The sequence below is a fragment of the Sminthopsis crassicaudata genome, chromosome X (genome assembly GCF_048593235.1).
Source record: "Sminthopsis crassicaudata isolate SCR6 chromosome X, ASM4859323v1, whole genome shotgun sequence".
NCBI classification, from domain to species: Eukaryota; Metazoa; Chordata; class Mammalia; order Dasyuromorphia; family Dasyuridae; genus Sminthopsis; species Sminthopsis crassicaudata.
This window is the reverse complement of record NC_133623.1, coordinates 65,205,709-65,230,214: the sequence shown is the minus strand read 5'-3', so window position 1 is coordinate 65,230,214 and position 24,506 is coordinate 65,205,709. Positions and strand designations below refer to the sequence as shown.

Below are 24,506 nucleotides of genomic sequence, written 5' to 3'. Positions count from 1 at the left end.
GCAGTCTCTGGAGTTGAGAAGCTGGCTTCAGTCCCAGCTTTGTTACAAATCACCTGTGTGCCAGTGAATCAATTCCTGCACCTCCCTGTAAAATGAGGTCCTTTTCAGCTCTAGACCCTGGCCCCTTGGCCCAAATGACCTCAGCATAAAAGACTGTACCTTGGTGATCACCCTTTGCCAGAGATCAGATAGACTGCCTCTTGTCAATCATATCACTTTCCCTAGACTTTTATAGTCTCCTGTCCCCATTTTTGCACAATCTTCCTTCCAGGTTTCTCAGTTCTATAAACACTCTCCCTATTCTCCATAGGAAAAAAATGGGGGGGAGAGGCTGGCTCTAAGTTCAGTGCCACCCCCAAATGGTGCAGTTTAACCACTTCTTAACTTTTACTTCCCAGGTCTTTGTACTAGTTGATTGGCCCAATTCTTAAAGCTTAGGAGAATGACCTCAAATAGTAGTTTGCTAAGTTGCATAATTTTTAAAAGTCATAGATTGTCATAAATCACACAGTATTAGAGCTAGACTGGACCTAGAGACAAGCCAGTCTAAGCACTATCATTTTACAGATGAAGATACTGGGGTCCAGAGTGCAGAGGGGATTCACTTAAAGTCTTGATAGGGAGTGGATGCAAAAATGGACCTTGAACTCAAATCACTGTGAAGCAGTCTAAGCTCACTCACTCTAAGGGCTCCCAAAATAGATGCCTCATTTACAGACAATATATTAGAGTTTCTTTTGTGCTGATGCTTCAAAGAACTCAGGGGTTAAGTCATTTCTAAGTCCCAAAGGGCCTGTGTGGTTAAATTTGCATGTGTTAAGTAACACATGTATGATTGCTCTGGGAAACTCTTAGCCCAAGAAACGAGCTAGAATCCACCCCACATAGTTCTCCAGAGCCAAGATCGAGGTAGGGCAGAGAGCACTGTAATGTGAGAGCTGGGCCTCAGAGCCAGAGGGTACTGAAGCCAGCTGCCTGGGTACCACCAGATGGCTTGCCGGACCAGCTGCAATTCCTCTTAGAATCCTCTAGCGAACTTGAAAGGCCAGCCTGAGAACCATCTTCTTCTTGAAGCCATTTGTGATCTCTCCCAGCTGTTGGTACCTCCTTAGACAGAATTTCATAGGGATCAATGTCGTCTTCCCCTTGGAGTTCAAAAAAATCAGCTCTCCCCTTTCTCTGGCCCCCTCATACTCCATGATTTTGCAAACATTTGTTGATATGTGTGTCTCCAGCAAGACACCATGTAAACTACTCCAAAGTGGGGGCTATTTTTGTCTCAGTGTCTTGTCACCTAGCATGATGCCAGGCACAAAGAAGAAGGTACTTAGTAAGTACTTACTGGTTGAATTACAGCAGGTAGCCCCCTCCCCTCTATTGTTCAGTGGCACAGTAGTCCCAAACTGATTGTTAATATATATACTCATTGGCCTTCATTGTGACTTGCTTACAAGGATTACAGAATCTCCCCCTCAGAAGAGACCTTGGGGATCATTTGGTACAGCTCCTTCCCTCATTCTCCAGATTTGGAAGCAGGCTCAGAGAAGGAAGTGAGGTACCAAAGTCGGGAGCAGGGTTTGGGGCGGGGGGGGGGGTACAGGAAATGTGGGGCAAGTCAGAACAGATTTGAACAAAACTAAGCTCTTCCCTGTGCCCCCAGATTCCCACTGATCTCTTGGAAGCTCTTACATGGGTGCAAGTGTGTATGTGCTGCATAGTCTCCCTGCTCACTCCAGGAGGCATACAGACGAAGCCTCATGCCTATTACCATTTCCTTTTGGGGTTTATGCCAGAATGGCTCCCCTGTCCACAAACACCGTGTTATAACCCTGCTGGTATTTTCCTAGTTCCCGTTAGGGCACATACATGCTAGGTTACTGTGGAACACCATCTAAAAATGTCCGACATTGCATAGGTTAGAATTGCTCCTTGTTCTTGGCCAGGGGAGGGGAGGAAGGCAGAGACTGAAAAAAAGTATTTATTTGCAGGAGAAAAACTATGTTCTTTCTGTCTTGTCAGTTAATGAAATTAATTCTAGAATGAATCCAAGTATTGAAGAGTAAAATGAATAGCAAATCAAATTTGGGCTGTTCATATCAGTCCAATTTTGTCACTCTATTAATTCCATCAAATTATATTTGTCTTTCACTCAAGTCCTCTCCTAGTGCCTAGACCTCTCGATGGCTAAGCCAGTAGGGCACTGGGCCTGCTGGGTTGGAGAGGCTTGGATCTGGGGCCTGTGAAGGTTCTATGTCACTGGGATCCACCTCAGAAAGACTTGTCATCCCGAGAGTGGGAATTTTTTTTTAGCCTCAGCAACTTGAGAAGTCTGAAATCACAGATCTGTGGATTGAAAGTAAGTCCATAAAGTTCTAAAACACCCTGTTCTCTCTCTCTCTTTTTAAAAATGTCTATTTTTTATCATGAACTTAATAAATATCAATATTTCAGTGTCATATGAAGCTGAACCTCCTTCTGTCCAGGTTGGTATTTCTTTTTTAATTGTAACATGATGGTAACAAAATTGAATGACTTCTTGCTTTCTTCTGTGTCTTATTTAAAATGCTTCCTGGGGCCTCTTTGGCATCCTTCCCACCACCCACCAACTCCAATCATAATAGCTAACATGGTTCTAGCCTTTTAGGCTTTGCAAAGCATTTTACCCATGTCCTAATCTCATTTAGTCCCCATAACAAATGGAAGCTCTCTTGTAGCAAGTAAGTCTGATCAAGCAGATCAGTGAATGGACTGTGGCTGGAAGTGGATCTCAGTCTCCACTGATGCCTGGGAAGCAAGTAACTTCTGAAAGTCTGCCATGGACTCACATTGATAGGCTTTCTTGAGTCTTTCTAAGTTGTCTAAATACCAGAGACTGAGTTAGCAGTGTGTGTGGGGGGGTGTTGGTAGCCCAGGAGAATGATGTGCTTTTTCTCCTAGGCCTGCCTCAAAGTTCCTCAATAGGCCCCCTAATTAGGCTAGGTCCAGCCTCCAGAGGCCAAACTGGAAGGGCCCTAGAGAGTCCTGAAGAGGATCCATCAACAAATGCTAATAAAGCTTATCTTCTAATAACCAACTAACAAAGTTTAAACACCAGAGTTGAGGTTTGTTTTTTTTTTTTTTTTAATTTAATTAACATTTCTATGTTTTGAGATAAAAACATTACCTGGCAAAGCATAGGTGGTCCCAGAAGGAGAATGGGCCAAGAGTGATTAAGGAATATTCATAGCTTTCACCTAATGTATTGCCTACATGTGCCTGTTTTTGCCACCTAAATGCCTGGCCTTGTCAAACAAGTCAACATCAGAAACATATCTAATCAGATCAGAGGCAATGCCATTGAAGAAGAGGCATCAGCATCTGCTTTGCTGCCGCCCCCTTCCATGGGTATCGTCTTCTCCTGTTGTATCCCTAATGTTTTGTATACAGCAAGCAGTTAATACTCCATTCCGTCTGGCGAGTACAACGTGTTTAGCCATTTCCCAAGTGATGAGTACCCACTCTATACCACATGAAGGCTGTTGTCTTGATTCTAGAATACACAAAGCCTTTCCCTCCTGCCTTTGATCTCTGAGGTTTATGCTTAGTGGAGTTGCCTGTCAAAGGGTATGGGTATGTACAACTGAGTGACTTTTGGGGAAAAAAAAATTTTTAAAAGCAAATTACCTTTCAGAATGGTCAGGCCAATTCCTGGTGAGACCAGCAGGGCATGTGTGTGCCTCTTCTCACTTACCCTTCAGTCATTTGATCCATCTTTCTGTTTCATGGGTGTGAGGTGTTACTGGTCTCACTAGTAGTCACTTGGAGCATTTTTTCCCCATGTGGTATTCTCTTCCCTTCAAATTTATTTGATGTGGTGGGAGAGGTTTTGATAAAGTGGCAGCATGGTGGCAAGGATAGAGAGCCAGTCACAAAGTAAGGAAGTCTTGGCTTCAAATCCTTCCTCAAACTAAGCCACCCTGGCTTTGTGACTCTACGCTCTAGGCAACTTTCTAAGACTTTATTTTTTACATTTCTTTTTTAAATTAAATTTTATTTATTTAAAACGTAAGTACAAAATAGAAAAAGAAACAGGAAAAGGAAAAAAACTCTGGCATATATATATATATATGTATATATATATATATAGTAGTAATAAGACAATTCAAACTATGACAATAAATTTCATTTTGAGAAAGCCTGTATAACAAATAAATAAATAAATATAATAAATAAATACAAAACTGTCCATCTCTTTTTTTTGTTCTCTGCTGTGCACTTTTAATTTTATTCTTTTTTCCCCTTTCCTCCCCTCTACTTCCCCCAAGAAGGCAACAGTTAAGCATGAATATATTTATATATACACACATATACATATGCATAGATATGTATAGTTGCAGCATATTTACACATACATCTATAAGTATCAATTCGTCATTTCCTACACCACAGCAATATTCCAACCTTATTTTAAATAGTCTAAAGCATTATTGATTCATAAGGCTGGCATAATGTAGTTTCTCTGTTTTTTTTTTTTTTTTTTCCTTTTGATTAAATCCATTTTGGCTTTAACTTTGTCTGAAATCAATGTTTACTAACCCTCCCTGCAACTTAAAAACCACCCATACCAATGAAATCAAAAGTTAATTTTTTAACTCTAAGAGCTCTTGTGTATATGATTATATACTCATTTAGAGTTTATAGTGATATGTGGTGGGAGTGTTGGGTTTAAGCCTAATTTCTTCCAGACTGTTTTCTAGTTTGTCCACTAGTTTTTGTGGAATAATTAGGGGTTCTTATGGCTTTAGCTGGTGTATTTGGGCTTATCGAACACTGTGCTACTGTGTTTGGTTGTTTCTAGGTACAATCTGGGCTCTCTTTACCTAATTTTTTCCATTGACACATTATTTTTTTCCTAGTTTTTGGCCGATACCAAATTATTTTGATGAGTACTCTTTGCAATATAATTCATTGTTCCTTTTTTAAAAAATTTCCTCATTGAGATCATTTATCTTTTCCTTCAGATACATTTAATTATTTTATCTAATTTTCTGAGGTGTCTAGAGTGCAGAACAGATTAAAATAGATTTGGAAAATATTTAATAAAATAAATAAACATACAATAAAACAGATTTTGAAATTAAATCCATGTGGTGTGCATATGGATCTTCATGGACAGTTTATTGACCCCATTTCCATTTGAGTTAGACACCATTGACTAGTTCTGTAACTTAAATTTAGCTGGCGGTGTCATTTTTTATTACCTTAATATGACTGCAAACAATTAGCATCCCTCAATTTATATGGCTTTTTAAAAATTTTATTTTATTTTTTAAAAATAAGAAAAAAGAAAAGTAGAAAAGGAATACAGGACAAAAGAGAATATTGTCATGAGCCCAGCAGAACATCAAGAAGGACTCAAAATATATAACAATGAACTACCACATCAAAAAAGATATGCATATATATATGTATATTAGTAGATGAAATTATATTCATAACTGTCCATCTTTACTTGTAAATTCTTTTTTACTTCTTTTTCCCCTTTCATACCCTCTTTAAAATAAATTTTTACTATTTTTATATCACTATCATTTTCAAATTAAATTAAATTATTTTATTCTGTATTTAAATACCAAATAAACTTTGAGTATTTCTATATATCCAACAGAACATAAAAGGAGGATTGTATATGAAACAGTGAGACTCTATTTCACCCTCTTACTTTAAAAAAAAAAATATATATATATATATATGAGATAAATTCCACATATTACTTTCCATACTATTTTGTGTTTCCTTCTGAACTTCCTTCTTTTCTGTGTTTATTTTTTTTAAGGTTTCAATGACTTTTTTTGGCATCACTATTGCCAACCTCCCTTCCCCCCAATAAAAACTTAGTGAATAAAACAAGCAGACCCTTGTAACCACTAAGTCTAGTAAAGCAACACAAATCCATTAGAGGCCATATCCAAAAATGTGTGCCCCTTGTGACACCCTATACCCCCAATCTATGGCCTCTCTCTCACAAGGTGGAGAATACGCTTCATCGTCACTAGAGAAGGGGGCTGTCAGGCATGAATCATCTTTCAGAGTTGTTTTTCTTTACAATGTTATGCTTTAGAAGTTGCTCTCAAGGTTCTTACTACTCAGGATTCTTTGAACTCATTTGTCGTCATTTCTTGCAGTGTAATGATGTTTTGTTACATTCATGTAACCCAATTTGTTCAGTCATTTCCCACTTCATAGTTTGCCCTTTAGATCCCTGTTCTGTTCTTTTCTTTTCATCTTCCTTTTTAAAAATTCAGGAGTTGGTTTTGCTCACTCCCACATGAGCACTCCTTCTCAACTTGCCCATCTTCATTTGTTTGACTGGTCAGTTTGATGGATTTCTCTGCTAGTGTGTACATTCAGCCTTTCTTGGGGTTAGTCTGATGTCTTCTCTCTTCACTCTTTCTTCCTAATTGGCATATTCTCATGCATTCTGGTGATGAAAAATAGTTCTATCCCCATTCTTCCTCCTTTCTACAGCATTGTATTTTTCCTTTGGTCTTCCCTTGTTTCCCCTCTTCAAACCCTCAGAATGGAACTGATTCACATTCCCAGGATCCTCTGCCTTTCTTATTTTAACTCCTTCAATACCCTTGGAAGGTATTAAGATTCTGAAGGGATCCTGATTTCTTCTACATGGATTAGAATTTTAGTACTGCATGATCATTCAGCTCCTTCCAGTTGATTAGATGTAGAGATGCCCCAAAATCCATCCTAGATGGAGACAGTTTCTCCATCTTTGGAGATCATTTCCCTTTCTAGATTTCTCTGGACTCCTATATTTTTATTTCAGAGTTCCCTACTCAGCTTAACTCTAAAGTCCTCTATTACATTAAGCTTTATTTTTTTTTATCTGTAAGATGATACTCAGCTTTTCAAGATTGTTTTTTGGGGGAGATATACACCTATATTTTTGGTCCTTTAGATCTCTTGTTTATGATGGAATCTTGCTTTTGGCTCCTTTCATATTTGCTATTTGGAGTTCCTTGAAGTGTAGGATCTCTAGATTTTGGCTCTGATAGTTCTGGAATTTTTCCTTTTGGGGTTTATGTCAGGAGATGATTGGTATTCTGTTTTCATCTTCACTTTGTTCTCTGTTTCTAACATCTGGGTAATTTTCATTTACAATTTCTTGAACTTTCCAGGATTTTTTTTAAAACATAGTTTTCAGGGAGTCTGATTCGTAAATTATTTTTTTCCTTGACATTTTCCAAGTCAGTTATGTTTGATATTAAATAAAGTATATTTTCATTCTGTTTCTTCAATCTTGGATTTTGTTCTAATATTTGTTTTTCATGGAGTCATTGATTTGTTTTTTCCTCTTCTAACTTTCTTGGAGTGCATTTGTTGTTGTTTTTTTTGTTTTTGTTTTTGTTTTGTTTTTGCTTTTTGTTTTGTTTTGTTTTTAATCTGCTTCTTTGAGGCAAAGTTAAGTGACTTGTTAGGGTCATGCAGCTAGTAAATATCTGAGCTCCAGTTTGAACTCACGTCCTCCTAACTCCAGGGTTGATGTTCTAGCCATTATGTCACCTAAGTGCTTCAGGGAATAGTACATTTTTTAGGCAAGACTTACCATTTTCTGTTCTAAGCAACATTTTCTCTTTCCAATTCTTTTCTCCAGAGATTTTCATTTTCAAAATCCTTTCATTTCTTGCTGTTCATGTAGTCCTTTTTAAAAAAATCCATTGTTTTCCTTTTGAGTCTCTGTTTGGAGTTATCAGAAACTTTGTCTCCATTTAGGATGAATTTTAGGGCATCTCTACATCTAGAATAATTCTGGATACTAGTTCAGTAGCTTGCTTTCCTCATCTCTTTAATTTTAGTTCTTGAATTGGTGCATTGTGCTAGGCTCCTTCATCTGTTGAGGGTTTGACCCTGCTTGGTCTTTCCCTCCATCCCCAGGGTTCCTGTGCTGACCTCTAGCTCCTGGTAGTATACTCTTTTACAGTGCTTTAGAAACTCTTGATGTCTCTGGCCTTCCCTCAGAGTAGTTTGGGATCACACTACTAGGCTGCCCTCTGAATTATCTACCTTGGTGCTGGTGGTAATTTTGTTGTTGGTCTTCTCTTTCCTTTTGCCCTTGGACTTAAAGATTAACTTTTTGTGCAGTTTTGGGGTAGAAATCACTTGTTTCTCATTGGATGGTATCTGGTACAAATTCCATTTTTTTTTTTATTAGAGTAACTAAGTAGAAGCTGGAGGTTTGAGGGAGTCTGCATCTGTTCGGACATACATCTTATCTGGAAACCAGTTCAACAAAAGTAAACAACTCATTGAAAAAAATATTCTATCCTATGTAGTATTCCACTCTGCAAAAAAGGATGGGTGATCCCTTATCTCCTCTTAGGCCAAGCTTAGCCTTGATTTCACAGCATTCAGTGCCAGTTGATTTGTTGTTGTTTTTATTTCTTAATTTATTTTTATAAAAAGTGTTTTTCATATCACTCATAACAAGCCCAGGTTGTGTCTTGTCTCTCATGTAGTAAATAGGTATATATGCCTGCACCCCCCTCTCTCTGTATATGTATATATGTATATGTGTGTGTATATATGTATATGTGTGTGTATATATATATATGTGTGTGTGTGTGTATATATATATATATATATATATATATATAAAACACATAAATAATATATACATATCAGAAATATTATTAGATATGTAACTATATACTATAATATATGTGTACATGTATGGCTATATTTTATGCACACATACACATATTTGGTCAGGATTTCTTTTTCTATTTTGTCCTGCTGGGTTTTAGTAGTTAATATTTGTTTCCTTTTTAACAAGTCTTTGTTTTCAAACTGGCCAGATGGACCTGGTGTGATTTTCTAGGGCAGAGATCTGAGGCCCAGAGACATGATTTGTACTTGGAGGTCACATAGGAAGTGGAAGAAATGGAATCCTAAGACTGAGAGTGCTGCTGCTAAAACCTGTGGTCTCACCACTTCCCTACCTTGCCTCTCATTGAGTATACATTTCTAGGACCATGCCTAGTACCTAATGGAATGTTTTTTAAAGAAAGCAGTTGTTGTTTGGGGTTTTTATAGCAGAGATTTATCTAATTGAATGGGATCATCTTAGTCCATTAGCCATGCCTGCTCCTTAGTCTGCCTGCCTATTTGCTGGCGCTAATACTATTGCCAATACTCCTGAAGTCCCAATTGATCAGTTGGTTGATTGATCTAGCACCTGCTGAGGGAGAAAACCAGGCTGAGACTGAAAGCCATTGTCACTCATTTGGCTTTCTTTGCCTGCTCTGAGGCAGTCCTGTTGTGAGGTCGTGAGAGTGTCCCATGTTCCATAGTCCCATAAGGAGAAAGCAACCAATGTTTGTGAGTTTGTCAAATGTTTGCCCGAGTTAATTTCTTTTATTCACAAAGCTCTGGGTCTTCTGTTTGACGCACAGCGCAGACACAGCCCCACATGTTCCCATTTTCTGACTGCTGCATAGGGTAAAGAGTGCTAGTAGCCTTGGGATTAGAAAACTTGGTTCAAGTCTCAGCTCCGTCTCTAACTAACACTGGCCTTGGCCAGTTCATTTGTACTCCGAGTTAAGTTTGGTCCTTCATAGGATAATCATACTCTCTTCACCTCCTGGGATTATTGTGTGGGGAACACTTTTAAAGTGAGCCATAGTGGTAACAAAGAATTGGAAAATGAGTAAATGCCCTTCAATTGGGGAAGGGCTGAATAAGCTATGGTATATGAAAGTAACGGAATATTATTGTTCTGTAAAAAATGAGGAACAAGCTTGATTTTTAGAAATGCCTGGAAAAATTTACAGGAACTGATGCTGAGCCAAACAAGCAGAACCAGGAATACATTGTACGCAATAACAGCAATAATGTATGATGATCAACTATGAATGACTTGGTTCTTCTCAGTGGTTCAGTGATCAAAGCAATCCCAATAGATCTTGGACAGAAAATGCCATCTGCCTCGAGGAAGACAGCGTTGGAGATTGAATATAAGTCAACATGCTATGCTCATCTCTTTTTTCTGTTTTTTTTCCCTCTCCCATGGCTTTTCCTTTTGTTCTGATTTTTCTCTCCCAACATAATTCATAAAGCAATATGTATTAAAATAAATAAATAAATATTTTTAAAAATAATAAAATAAAAATAAATTGAGCCATGAGGAAGAGTCAATATGATGGTAGAGGAGTAGGAAGAAGTACAGTCCAGTGTACCTCCTCCCAAAAATACCCCAAATAAAACAAACAACCCCTCCTGTGAAAAATGTGCTTAATAAATAAAGCTAGTTTTCCAAATACTTCACCTCTCTGTCAGAAGTGGATGTTTCATTAGGCCTCCAGTATGATGGTTCATCATTATATTGTGCAGAGCTCCTAAAACTTCCCAAGTTTGTTTTTTTTACAGACCAGATCACACCCCACCACTGCTCCATTCTAGATCCAGAGACCTCTTTGTCTCATGTCAACCTTGATTGGAAAAACATTTCACTGTTTTTCTTGAATTTTCCTGACCAAAGTTCAGTCTGGTATGTTTTCTAGGTCTGTCTGGGTGAGGGAAAAGTAGATGAAGGAACCTCAAGGGATGTGGGATTATAAACGTAAAGAAGCCAGCCCCAAATTAAAAGGACATGATTTAAAGATGACAATATTCATACAGACTTATTTAATAATGATATAGAAAAACTTTAATATTCTCAGGTAAAATGAGAAGTTTGGAATGGGAGCAGCATGATAGATAAAGCTCATTCTTTTAACATTTTTTAGTGTAAGACTTGATAATGCAGCAATCCAAAGATCTTGTTTTGAGTTATCCTGGTAATTAATTTTAATTGCTATTATAGCTTGAAAAAATCCCTCAAAAATCCCTTTAGATCCATATGGATAGCTGGGTAGTCCCTGATCACCTAGGGCTCAGTGCTTTTCATGATTGGCTTCTGTGTTATCCTGTGGGATGGAGGTCTTGGGAATAGGGCTACAGACCACTTAATCCCCAAGCCCGTTGGCAGCCATTGCAGCTGTGCCTGCTCCTCTGGGGCTCCCTTGGTGGGGAGAAAAAGTCCCAGAGTGGAGCCAGGCCCAGATGATCTGTGAGGGCCGAGCTGCTGTAGCAAATGACTGGGTGCAGGGACAGGGACTACTGGTGTTAGTAATAGCACCTGAGTCAGCTCATGCACCCAACTTGGTAAACCACTAATTTTCTAGCTGGAAGGGACTTCAGCAGAGGTTTCCTAGGCTAATCCCTTCATTTTAAATATAAGGAAATTAAGGCCCAGGGAGATTATGACTTGAATGCTCGTGTGTGTGTGTGTGTGTGTGTGTGTGTGTGTGTGTGTGTGTGTGTGTGTGTATTTTGAACACCCAGTTCCTTCCAGTTCTGAAATTCTATGCTTTAGTGTATCCTGGAGACCTGTTTTTCAAACACTGCTCTGTAAGTTGACACTGTAATGTGGGCATCTCTGTATTCACCAGCAAACTAAGGGACTGGGCTCATTGGTCCTGTTCACTTTTGATTAGCTAGGATATGCCAAGATTTGGGGGCCCTTTAAAATAGTCTCTTGTACTCGAGTGCAGGTGCCCCCAAACAAAATGACCTCCCCCCAAAGGCCCTCCAAGGAACAAAGAAGTCAGCCTCCATTGTAAGGGGCCTTTAGACTGCTCTAATTAATTGGTCAGACATTCTGCCTTGTTTGGCTTGTGTAGCCCCTGAGTGAGGGAAACGTTGAGCTCTGGCCAATGGTGGAATCTTTGTTAAATTGTTTTCTCTGGGCTAGACTTTGAGCCCAGTTGCAGGCTGGTGAAAAACAAACTGATTTTCCTTGAAGTGATGTACTCTCTTTTGGCAGTTCCTGTATCTGAGTGATTAGATTTGGATATTTATAGCAGGAGGTTAAGTAGCAAAGAATGGGCACTGGCTGGAGGAGGCCATCCTGGGGAATGCTGCCATCTGGCGGGGCTTGGGGAAAAAAGCTGCCTCAGAAGCTGGGTTTTCAAAATAAACATGATGGGGGCCACAGGGATGGAGGGTCCAGCCCCTTGTTTTGTGAGCTCAGCAGCCACACGCAACAAAAAGGGTTCTTCATTTTGATGGAAATTTAAAAAAAAATGTACTCTCCTCGTACCTTTTTCATAACACAACCCATGCAAATGTATTTCTCAAATTATATTGTTTTCAAATTATGACAATTTATAATCTACAGACTTGTTTATTAATAAAAATTCTCAATAATTTTCATGCTGCTAACAAAAAAAGGTAGCTTGTTTTAATGGTCAGAGAGCTGGCCTAGGAGCCCAGAAGGCCACCCCTGGCACATCCTGTCTGGAGGGGCCTGTGGGTAAGGCCCTTCAAGACTTGGTGAGAAGAAGCTAAAGAGAAGGTGAGTTCCCCATAGCAATGAAACAAACGGCCCCTCTTCTATCCTTAACCAAATTTAGAAAAATTACCCGAATAATACATGATGAGGCAAACGGGCAGGAGCTCTCCTTGGAATTAGGAACAAACCTAGTTCAGCTTCTCACACATACTGGCTGTGTGGCATCTAATGTCTCAGTGCCCCAGGCAGCCCCCCAAGACCAGAAGTGCTAGAAAAGATACCAGTACTTAGTGGGGGACCTTTCTACATTAATGAAATTATCCATTCATGCCCCAAATAAAAGTCAGGCATAAACAGGTGTTCCAGTCTTTGTGTGGAATTTGCAAATCCAAGGGACGTTTTTAAATTCCTGAGGAGGGGCTTGCTATTTAAACATGCTGGAGTTGAATCCTTTTGCCAAGTCAATTGGCCTCCTCAATTCATCCATTAAGTTGGGATTTTTATCATCTATTGTTACTTTTTTTTTTTTTTAAGGATAGCACACCTGCAGTCTTGGGTTAGTATATAAGCACTAGATATTACACTGAGGAAATTGGAAAGGATATTGCCCAATTTGATTTAACTCTCTCATGCCCACAGTCAAGCCATTGCTTGTTCAGGTGCCAATTATCCAATTTGTTGACTGATGCGAACTCCTTTTCCTCGTCTTTTTTTTTCTTTCTTTCTTTCTTTCTTTCTAGTCCCTGTATGGGCTATTTGATGTCTTTCAAAGGACAAACAAAGGAAGGGAGAGGCTAAAAAGACCTTGGATAGAATTTCCACTTCCTGGGGGTTCTTATGTCCTTCAGGGCAGTCAAATCCAGGTTAACTTCAGGAACACAGATGTGAACCACAGTGAATACTAGACATGATTTTATCAGCAGGAGGTAAAAGAAAGCCCAGATTTGGCTAATTCCTAATCCAGTGCTTTTCGCCCCTCCCTCCCCCAGTAGAACACCCACTTGGAGCTCCCAGTCCATTGACCACCCAGGGATTTCAGACTTTTTTAAGTTGTTACCAGACACAACAAACCTAGACTGGACCTAGCCATCCAGGGTGACTGGATCCCTGGGAGCTAGTTTGGATCTTCCTTGGGGCTGGGAGTAGGGGTAGAGGATGTGTTAAGTGGGGAGCGTCCAGATCTGAGTCCTTAGATTTCTTCAGCACTGAATTAGGCTTGCCCAGTTCTACCACTGATTAGGTATTTCATTGTGAGTTGCTTCTTTCTTTTTTTTTAATATAGTTTCCCCAATTATAGAATGAGGGTGTAAGACTAAATAATTGCTGCCAATATTAATATACAATGTCTTTATAGTCAATTACCGGAGAATTAAGGCAGGAAGAGAAGGTAAGAGACCTTAGAAATTGGACTGACTCAGTCCTGAAAAAGAGTCAGTTTGTGTTTGTTAGAACATTGTGCTCTGGAAGTCAGGAAACTTATATAAGACTTCATATATAGTCTTCTCTGCAACTGACTTAGCTTGTGACCTGAACAAACTACCAAATGTCCTTGTTCTGATCATTTTTATTTTATTTTTTTTAAATCTGTAAAATAAGGAAGTTGGACCATATGATTTCTACTTTTTTCATTAGGCCATTTAAAATTCAAAAATGGAAAGATCTAAATTCTGAGTTAACTCCACGATATCTCTCTTTCTCTTTTGGGGGAGGAAATAGTCCTTTTTCCCAAAGGGGAAGGAAACAAAGATTTTTGGATTATTGGTCAATTTGAACTTAATCTAAGACAGTGAGTGGTTCAAATGGTGACTGCCCATTCCTAATCACTTTATAGGTCAGTTTCTAGAGGAAATGTGAATATTGACCTCACAGGGTCTTTGAAAGGAAAGCAAGCTTGTCAATTTTGCCTCATCACTTGTTCACTTCTGAGTTCCATGATTCCAATGGGAAAAATTCCAACCCTTAGATGATTTTGTAAGTAGGCTTCAAGAATTGCCTTGGTCAAAATCCACCTTGCCCTGTGGTCAGCTTGGTAATGAGGCTTGTCCTGCTGAAAGTTGGTTGGCTATTTTCTAGCAGACCTTCCATAGACCCATCTTTCAGGCTCCTTCAGCTTGCTAAGCGAGATATATATATATCTATATATATCTATATATATCTATATATCTATATATCTATATATATATATCTATCTATATATATATATATAATAGTACTTGTGCTACCTGCCTTCCAAGGCCACTGGAAATTTTATATGAGATAATGATTAAAGTACTTTCTAGCGACCATGGCCCATAGAATTAAAAGTTAAGGTTATCAGCTTGTCAAAGTCCACGTCCTTTCTTAGAACTACATTTCTTCCAACTTGACTCACTTCAGTTTAGGGTCCCCACTTCACCATCCTTTGAGTGTCCTGGGTCTACAACCAAGAATCATCTTGATTTTCCTCCATCGCCCCATATGCAGTCATTTGCCAAGGCTGATAGATTTTATAACAGAGTTGTAGAATTTGAGAGTCCTAGTAACCATTGCTCCAATCCACACGTGATAAAAGTGGTCACCTCGCCTTGCTTGAAAACCTTCAATGAACCTTCCATTCAGTCCTGTTCTCTTGGAATTTAACATTTCCATCCTAAAACCTTAAGCTTTTGAATTCAAGTATTCGTCCTCTAGCCTAAACTCAGACCAACCACAATATTTATGAGCCCCTGCATACATGCTATTCTCTTCTCCCTGTCCACTGCTTTTCACTTGGAGTGCTGAAAACAGTAATTCATCCCTAGTACTCATTTAAAGGATGCAGGGGCAATCAGTGTCCCAGTGATTTTGCCCTCCAAAATATTTTGCCCTGGCAAGTATTCCTCAGATGTATCTTTTCCTCTATTAGAATGCAGGGACTATTTTTTTTTGCTAATTTGCATCTCTAGTGCTTCACACAGTGCCTGGCACATTATTCTTTCCAATGAGGAGAAATCCACCATCTTGGAGTCAGCCCATTTCACTTGGGGACAGTTCTAATTGGGAGGAATGGTTTTCTTCTATCAAGCCTAAATTTGCTTCTTGGCCATTTCCGCCTTGTTCTGTCTTTGCTGAGGAGAACAAGCCTAATCCTTCTTCTAGAAGATAGGTTTTTATGTTTGAAGACAGCTGTCATGCCCCATTCCTCCCACTGTAATTTTCAATAGGTTTAATATCCATAATTCCTCAATATTATCTCTATATATGGTGGAGATTCAGGGTCTTTCACTGTTAACGGTTTTCCTCCTCTAAATGCTTTCCAATTTGTTACTCTATTTTCTGAACTGTTCCCAGTACTAAGGGTGGTTGCCAATATGCCTTAGGGAGTCTGACCTAGGAAGAAGCCTGAGACTGAATTGCCTCCTTGTTCCTGGTAGCTTGACTACTCTCTCCTTGCGGCTCAAGATTTCATTAACTTTCCCCCCTGCCATTGAGCAACACTGTTGTTGACTCATTGAGCTTGCAGTTCACAAATTCATGGTATTTTTCAGATAAACTATTGTCTATCCATGGCTCTCTCCTATTGGATGTGTGAAATTCATTCATATCTTGGGCTTAGCTTAATGTATCCAGCCCAGTGCTCCAGCCTGTCAAGACCCTTTTGGAACTTGACTCTATCATCCAGTGTGTATTAACCTCCCTCTCCCCTCAGCTTGATGATGTCTTCAAATCAACAAATTGACCTTTACCCTAGTCACTGACAATATAATTCTTGAAAGACCCACTTCTAGGTTGAAGCAAATGAATTAATGACTACTCTTGGGGGCCATCCATTCAACCAGTTCTAAAACCATCCAATCATACTGCCATCTGGGCCACCTCTTCATTTTTATTCCAAGAAGTAAATGAGGTAGTTTATCCAATATTTAGCTAAACTCATAATGGACTCTTATCTCTAGCATTCTCTGAATCTACTGTCAGGAAAGGAAATACGGTTAGTCTGGAGTGGCCTGTTCCTACTGTGCTAGCAAGCACCTAGCATTTCCACCTCTGAGAATCGCTGGCTTCCTTCAAGGCCCAGCTTTGATGCTACCTCCTGCAGGAGGCCCTCCTTGGTTGGAGTCCCTGGTTTGTTAGTACTCTTTCTCTTGTATTGGCTACATGCCCTTTTGTATTCTGTATTTAGAATAGAAGGTCAATTCCTGGAGGGCAGAGATGTGGTTTGGGTTTTTTTTTTGTTTGTTTGTTTGGTTTTTGTTGTTTTTTTTTGTTTTGTTTTTTAATGGTATTGTTTTGCATATATAGTAAGTACTTTGAAAATCTTTGTGAAATTAAATTATTAATATTATGCCTTTGTGGTTCTCCAACCCCTATCCCGCTGCTATACATATGAACTTAGAGTTTGTTGTGTATACACTAGGATGGAGGTTTGTGACTAAGTTGCCTGTGTCTCTCTAAAGGGGATCACAAAACTTTGCTGTAGTTTTATGTGGGTCCCTTGCATTGGACAGGATGTGCTTATCCATCCTCTGGACACTCCATTCTTCATCGTATATGTTGGTCTTCAATGTGTGACCTTTTCTTTGTTCTAGAGTGGCCAGAGCTTCTCCATCTTGGATGAACAGAAGTTTTCCAAAGAGCTGCTTCCCAAATATTTCAAACATAACAATATCTCCAGCTTCATCCGCCAGCTCAATATGTGTAAGTACAATGCTTTACACCCTCATTCCGCATTTGATGCAGCCACTCCAGTTGCCTGTTAGCATTAAATCACTATCCAAACACTAGAAGTTTCTCTTCCTAGGGCCTTCTGTTCTAAGCTGAAGGTTTAGATCTTGTCTCAGTAAAATTTTGGGACCTTTCAGAGTCGAGGCCCAAGTTTCCAGTTCTTTGAGGAATAAAAACTATTCATTCAGACCTCTGTGCCTTCTTCCCTATAGATGTTAGATCTGTAAACGATTTGTTCTTGGGAGAACAAGGAGCCAGTGAATTAGCTCAAGGGGTAGATAGTGTGTGTGTAGGGTGTCGGTCTGTCTGTCCATCTTGCTCAGCATCAGAATAGGAAAGCCAGGCTTGTATTTATGAGAAGAAATAAATACATGCAACCGAACTAGAGGGCCTGAGTGTGCCACAGAGGGCTCAGACCAATGGGACCCGTTTTAATCTATTGAATCTCCTGTCCTGATAGGAAGTACCCACTTCAAGAAGAGTCTGGGAAGCTCCCTGTACCAATCTTATGCCTTCTCTGCAGTTTGCTATTTTAGAGAGTGCCTGGGCACCCTCAGAGAAGGTATTCCACAACCAGGATGAGAGAGAAGTTAAGCTGGGACTTAGGCCTTTCCAACTCTCGAAACTAGCATTCTAACCATTGTGCCACACTGCCTTTCTCTTTCTCTAGGCTGGGTTTAGGCTCTTAAGATAGTGCTTGAGAAGGATGTGAAATGATTTCACACCCTTTCTGCTTCTTCATACTTAGGAAGGAAAAAGCGCTATTCTGCCTTGGCTCGCCTAGGCCATGACGTGCCAGACTCTGTGGCACCTCCAAGGCAGAGAGTTTGGTCCTTGGCACTCCCATGTGAGCGAGGGCCTATGCCGGCTCTGGGTGTTTTCTCCAGGTTAGCTCCTGGTCACTGCAGACATGGAAAGGCAGGCCTGGAGCCAAGCATTTCCTATGTCTTGGCTGGCTTGTTTCAGGAAACCAGTTTCCAGTCTTTTCCAACGTCTGACATGTGAGCAGGTGCCTAAAAAGAAAGCAGCACACATAGCCCGTGGCCAACGTCCTGACGCACATCAGGGTCCCTCAGGTCTCGGCGTGGGTGGATTTCTTCCTTCTCAAAAATTCAGGCCTGGCTTTCAAACTATTCTGAGGCTTTGTTCCCAAGGCCTGAGAGAGAGGAATCAAGGTTGGGGAACAGAGGATGGGGTTTGGCTAGATAGAGTACCTCTCGTGCCTTCAGAGGGATGAAGGAGGTATTTCTTCCTCCTCAAAGGCAGGTCCTACAGGCCAAGCTAGGAACCCAGTGAGTAGGACCTGACCTTGGTTCATGTGGCGCAGTGAACCTCCTGTTGTGCCAGCAGGGGAAGAAGTCAGTCATTGAGACTGTTCTGGGTCCGAAGGCCGCAGCTGGCTCTTGCTGACATCTTTGTGTTCTCTGTTAAGAGAGCTTCAGCTTTTGAGGGAACAGAAGCCAGGCCCCGAGAGCAGGCTGCTTTCTGTCAAATTTTGGAGAAGGGAGAAGGCATTAAAATGGCAACTTAGACTTCTGACCACATGAGGGGGAAGTTAAGCTTTCAGAGCTCATCTTAGAAAGGGAAGTTTTTGCCTTTTCAAGTGAGTTTGTTCCGGAGTTGTTCCCCGGCGTCTGAGGGTGGCCCTGCTAGTTGCTACCGATGGTCAGCCTTTGGCTGAAAGCCGAAGCCAGTCTGCTGGCTGATGGCAAATTTTGTTTCCCAGCTTGTGAGACCTATTCTCCTGTGGCCTGCTTTGGAGACCAGGAGGTCACTGTTCCTTTGCCCATGACCCACATGGCTGGGAGCTCACCTCACTCAGCCAGGCTAGCCTTTGGATGAGTTTCATGGTCAGCCCATGGCTGGGCTGCTGTTCAGGTCTCTCTGGCTTAGTGGGCTGGGCCCACTGTTGGGCTCTGCATAGCGCAGCCCTTGAGAAGGTAAAGTCAGCCCTGGATATCCCAGGAGGACTCCACAGTCTCAGAGAGCCTGAGGAAGAATTCTGGGGAAACTTCTCATCAAGGGGTGAACACTGTACCATCCTGGGCCTCTAGTCCTCTTCCTTTAATATGTCTGGCCTCTGACTTGGATTGGGAACACTGAGTCAAATCTCCTGTCTGAGGTTAGTGCTCGGGTGATTTAGCTGGCGAGCCATGAACTGTCTGGGGATGGATTTCAGGGGCTTCATGAACTTGAACAGAAGAAAAAGACATCTTCTGTTGACCAACCTCTAGTGGAAAGTTAGCATTTCCTTCAATAATGACTTAAGAAGTTATTTCAAAACTTTCCTCTAAGAAAAGCACCTTCAGGATTTCAGTAGCCTGCCCAAGGGCCCCATGGCTCAGAGGAAATCAGAGAGAACTACCAAGCACTCGACGATTGCTCCCAGGCCCCCAGACCCTCCAAGACTCCCATCCCCATTGCAGTTGCCGTCATTACCCAGGGACCATTGCTTCCTAGGGTTTGTCCTCCTTCCTCCTACCTCTTTTTGAGTCATTTCCAGTGACAGGGCAAGAGACAGGAAAAAAACTCACTCCAAGCCTTTCCATTTTCTTCCCAGGCAACACTGGAGAAAGAGTTGGTGGGGGCTTGCCAAAGTATTGACGCCATTGGTTGAAGGAGATTTGAGGACCATCTATGGATTTCAATTGTCTCTGCTCTCCCTGTGGCCCATTATCCTGAAATTGGTCATTATGTGCTATTAAAAAAAAAAACACCACCATGCAAAAAGCCAGGCTTTGGAGCTCTGAATCCCTACATTTAAAAAGCAGCCTAGTTATTAGAGCCCATTACTGTCCTCAGGGACGTAAAAATGTTTGGCAATTGTTGCTTAGTTATTTGGGTGATTTTCCACTTTGTGCTCGGTACCGTCCCAGTGACCTTTGCTCTTTATTTGCCAGATGGTTTTCGCAAGGTGGCTGCAGTGGACAATGGGATGGCTGAGAAGAATACTGCCATTGAGTTCCAGCATATGTACTTCAAAAAAGGGGAAGTAAACCTTCTGGAGAACATCAAGCGTAAGGTATGCCACCTAGTGCCAGCTTTGGTTTGGGAGGGACCTCCCAGGCATTTTTACAGTGACCATTTGACTCAGTGATCCCTGGGGCTCGGGATGCTGCTGCTATCACTTGGGGTCCTCCATCAGGAACCCCTCCCTCTTCTGATCACTGCCCTTCAAGTCTACGAATCCTCCCTAATGCCTTAGATAGTGGCCAAAGGAGAAACTGGATTTTGCTGGTTTGCTCAATGAGCCCCATATGTGGTTTAGCAGCAGCTGCTGGGCTTAGTCTGGGCCCTGTCTCTTCAGGTCCCCACAGCTTCCTGCCAGCAAGCTCTAGAATTGCCAGACTGATTTTACTGCTTCTGTAGATAGGATGTGGGTCTGAATCATGTATTGACGTTGTTAACAGTGCACATGGATGCCATGATTCTTGACCAAACTGAAGTATGTATCCCAGCAAGGCCAGGAAACTTGGAACATTGCCTCAGTTAGGTCAGCTTGTGGCCCACTCTGCAAAAGCCAATCCCAATGGCATTTCTAGTCATGTGGTCATGCCCTTCTCTGTTATGGCAATCGAAAGAAGGGAGGAGGAAGACATGGTGAAATGTTAACCAGGAGTGAGGCGCAACGGTGGCCCACGTGCCCTGTATGGCATCCCTTCCTTCTGAGACCTCTTGCAATGGGATTGTAACGGGCTCTAGTAATGGGCAGATGGCTCTGGGCCCAGTTCGAAGGACTGTCAGCATTCTCTAATGTAACAGTTATTTTGTGGGGCAGTGCATTTTATGTGGAAATTGGTGGGGATTATGGCATGTACTTCTTCCTGCTGATTTGCCCCATTAGAACATATTCTGTTTTTCTAGCCCTGATCACACCAGCCTTGTCTCACCTCCCTACTATGTGCAAAGTACTGGAATGGGAAAGCTATAAGAGACAGCTAAGGTTTGGAAAAGGCACAATTACTTTGCTTGACAGCAACGGGGTCAGATCACGTAGGATACACAGACACGTAGTACAGCTTAGGCACACAGATATTTTTCTGTGACCAAAATTAGTCTAGTTGATCCTTCTGCAGCATATCATAGTCCCAAAAGCACAGTGTCATATCATAGATTGAGCACTTGCGTTGGTGTTTGAAGTCCTGGGTTCAAACCCTGCCTTTGTTCATTTCTAACTCCTTTAGAAAACGAGGGCATTGGATTAGGTCATCTCTAGAGTCATTAGGATCTTCTGATCCCTTTGATTTTGTGAACAGGAAATAGTCTAAAGGTGTGTTCTTATCCCCATTTAACCAATGAGGGGACAGGCTCAGGCAGATGAAATCCCACAGTCTGTGTCCATACACAGGCCTTCTGATTCTGTTTTCCTCTGGAAGAGGCCCTGTACTCAGGAAGATAAGAGTTCAAGTCATGACTGACAGAGACTAGCTTTGTGAGGGTGGCCCAGGTGGTTCCTTTTTCATTGCCAAGGACACGTTGACTTGAATCGGTGACTGTAGCGGGAGTCCCCTCCTTTCCACACCGGGAATTTGCCCTGTGACCCTAAGATTTCTTTCCTCACCCGACTGTTGATGGGGTGAGTGTGGGGCCCCACCGCTCCATACCCAGGTACTGGCACATGGGGGCTCGGGCACTGAGGCAGCAAGGCCCAGTTTTTGGCTGGGGGCAGTCAGAGACACAGCTCAGAGCCTGTGGCTGCACTTGCCTGATGGTCCCAGCCCACGCCTGGTTCCCTTCGTGACTCAGTGTAATGCGTAAATGAAGGTACATGAAGAGGCGGTAAGTGCACCATGTTGTTTTACATAGTTCACTTTTTACCTGGATTATTAGTGGCGTCGGCAAGGAACAGTGCCATGGGGGTCCGAGGGAAGGAATCCACTTTAAGGCTCTTTAAACTCGGCGGGACTAATGCAGCTGGCAGCTCTGCCCGCCGTGCAAGCCGCCTCCCGCAGTCAACCTTGTTGTTCTCATAAAGCCAAAGAGGCTTTGACCCACCTGGTGCCACTGTGGCCAGGGCACTGCCCCCTCTGTACCTGCAGGATAATTTGCTTGTATGACCTGCTTTGTAAACATTGAAATGCTTAGTAAACACCAATTGTGATTTAAATTTGCACTCAGCCTCCATGTTCTGAGAAACAACCCAAGTGTTCTTAGAAACTCAGAGGCAGACAGAAAACAGAGACATCTGGGGGGAGCCTTTATGGCCTGGGCTGGCTGGGCACTGAAGTTGGAGGGCTTGGCCTCTGGGTCATTTATTGCTTGAAGTTGGGGAAGTCACCTCAGGAGTCTCAGTTTCCTTGTCTGTAAAAATGAGAGGGCAGGACTAGCTCCATTAAGCAGCAGGCATTCCCCTAACTGCCATGTGCCTGCCAGTATGTTCCCAAGGAGCTGGCATTCTTTGGGGTGGGGGGACAGACAGCATGCACATCTCTAAGTCTGCATGGAACAGAGAGAAGAAATGTAAACTGAATACAAGGCGGGTGGGCAGGCGGGCACTAGATTTGTGGAGAAGAAGGTGGTAACTAATCTCTGATAGGCCCCCGTGACTCTCCAAGTCTCTGGGTTCAACATACAATATACTGTGTGCCCATCAGATGAATCTGCTGATGGCAGGGAAGAGGCTAAAAGCCCACAGGATGGATGAGGGCCACGTGGCTGAAAAGTATAGGGTAGCAATCATAGGCCAAAGATGCCGAGTCTTTGAATTTCACAGGTGAAAGCCCATATACCCCCAAAGACTTGTCTTTACGACATTTCCAACCAAGTATTATTCTATCTTTGTACCCCAAAGAGGGGGAGCCCACCATCCCTGGAGGCAGTCCATTCTACTCCACACAGCTCCAGTACAAAGTTTTCCCTTAGGCAAGCCTCAGTTTACCCTTTGGATCTTGCATCTATTACTTCCATTTCTGCCCTCTGGGGGTCCAAGAGAAGAAGCTACCTCCCTTTCCTATTTAGCCTTTCACATTCTTGAAGACAGCTGTCACCGTAGCAGATTAAGAGCACACACACGTGAAAGAGGCTTCAGAAGACCCCAAATCTTACCCCCAAGTCTTCCATTCGTTAGCCTAGACGTCCTCAGGTCTTTCTGTTCTCATGGAACAAGCAGGAGGAGGGCCTTTACCCTCTTGCTTTCTTGCTCTTAATGAGTGGCCTGTGGTTCGACCGGGGCAGAACCGCTTTGCAGAGACTGCCACATTCACAGCCCACGGGAAGCTTGCAGTCCACTACAACTTCTAGATCTTTTTCACCCGAGCTTCTGGCTATTTAGCCAGGCCTGCTCCCACTCTCTAGTATGTGAGATGGATTTGGATAACCCAAATGCAAAACTACACTTAGCCCTCTTGAATTTTATCTTAGTGCCTCCACTGCAGTGTGCTAGGCAGCCAAGATCTTTTGGGCTGTCGTACAGTGTCTTGGCTCTCCTTCCCAGTTTGGTATTGGCGGCATGCTTTACAAGCATGCCTTCTAGCCCTTTGTCTACGAAAGGTTAAACAGCCAAGGCTGAAGACAAGATCCCTGGGGCTTTGGCCACTCTTCCTAGTTGGACATCAAACCGTTCCCATTCATGGCTGTGCTTTTGGTTTGCTGTTACCCAGGCTGAGCGCCAGTTTTGATGCCATCTAATTGTCTCCTCACGTGGCTCCCATCACTCCACTCCATCTTTTTACACAAGAAGACTTGAACCACTGTAGGGAATAGTGTGCTGAGGCTGTCCCTGTGGTGCTCTCTTGCATCACATAGACCCTGTGAGGAGGGGAATCAGATCCTCCCCCTCATTTGCCTGGGCTCCACGTAGCCAGGCTGGCTCTTGGCAATGGCTGCCTCCTCCTCAGATGTTTACTAATCATCCCTTGAATAAGACCTTGCAGGATTTTGCCAGGAATGTATGTTATGTTAAGCTCACTGGCCCTTCAGCAACCTGAGATTCAGCTGAAAGGGGACACAGTATATTGTATGTTGATGGTCTCCTTCTAAGCCCAGAGACTTGGAGAGCCCCAGGGGCATGTCAGAGATTAGCTACCATTCCCTACCATTTTTGTGAAAATTGAGTCTTCCAGAGTGCCCTTCTCTAGTTCCATTGTCTCCAGTCTGTCAAAGGTCACTGACCAGGCTTAGCACTCATGCCTGCCTCTTCTTGCAATTCTGAGGATGCAGTTCATCTTTGTCAGGTGACTTGAAGTCATCACTGGCCACTAAGCTCTCTCTCATTATCTCCATGTTTGATCTTTGCTATCAACTTCCCATTAGTCACTTTTGTTCTATTCTTTTCAGTCCACAGGTCAATCTCCTGGGTAGAGAAAATGGAAGCAGAATTAGAATTATGCAACTCTTCTCCCATTAATGAGTTAGCACCCCATCAATCCAAAGGAAGGATTCCAGTCTCTTTTTGAGCCTCTTCCTTTGTCTGAGAGAGTTACAAAGACGGCCTCTTTGGCTGTTCTTAGCTTTCCCTGTATCTGAGAGTTAACATTCCTGACACTATTACAGGTCCATA

General features: G+C 42.1%; 1 protein-coding gene across 2 annotated transcripts in view; it reads left to right on the top strand.

Moving 5' to 3' along the window:
• LOC141548675 (heat shock factor protein 3-like) overlaps window positions 1-24,506 on the top strand; it is a 53,281-nt gene that overhangs the window by 4,373 nt on the left and 24,402 nt on the right. For both annotated transcript variants that reach the window (XM_074277731.1, XM_074277730.1), the window contains exons 2-3: window positions 16,873-16,981; window positions 19,909-20,030. In XM_074277731.1, the coding sequence (XP_074133832.1) occupies window positions 16,873-16,981; window positions 19,909-20,030 (231 nt within the window). The remainder of the gene's footprint in view (window positions 1-16,872; window positions 16,982-19,908; window positions 20,031-24,506) is intronic.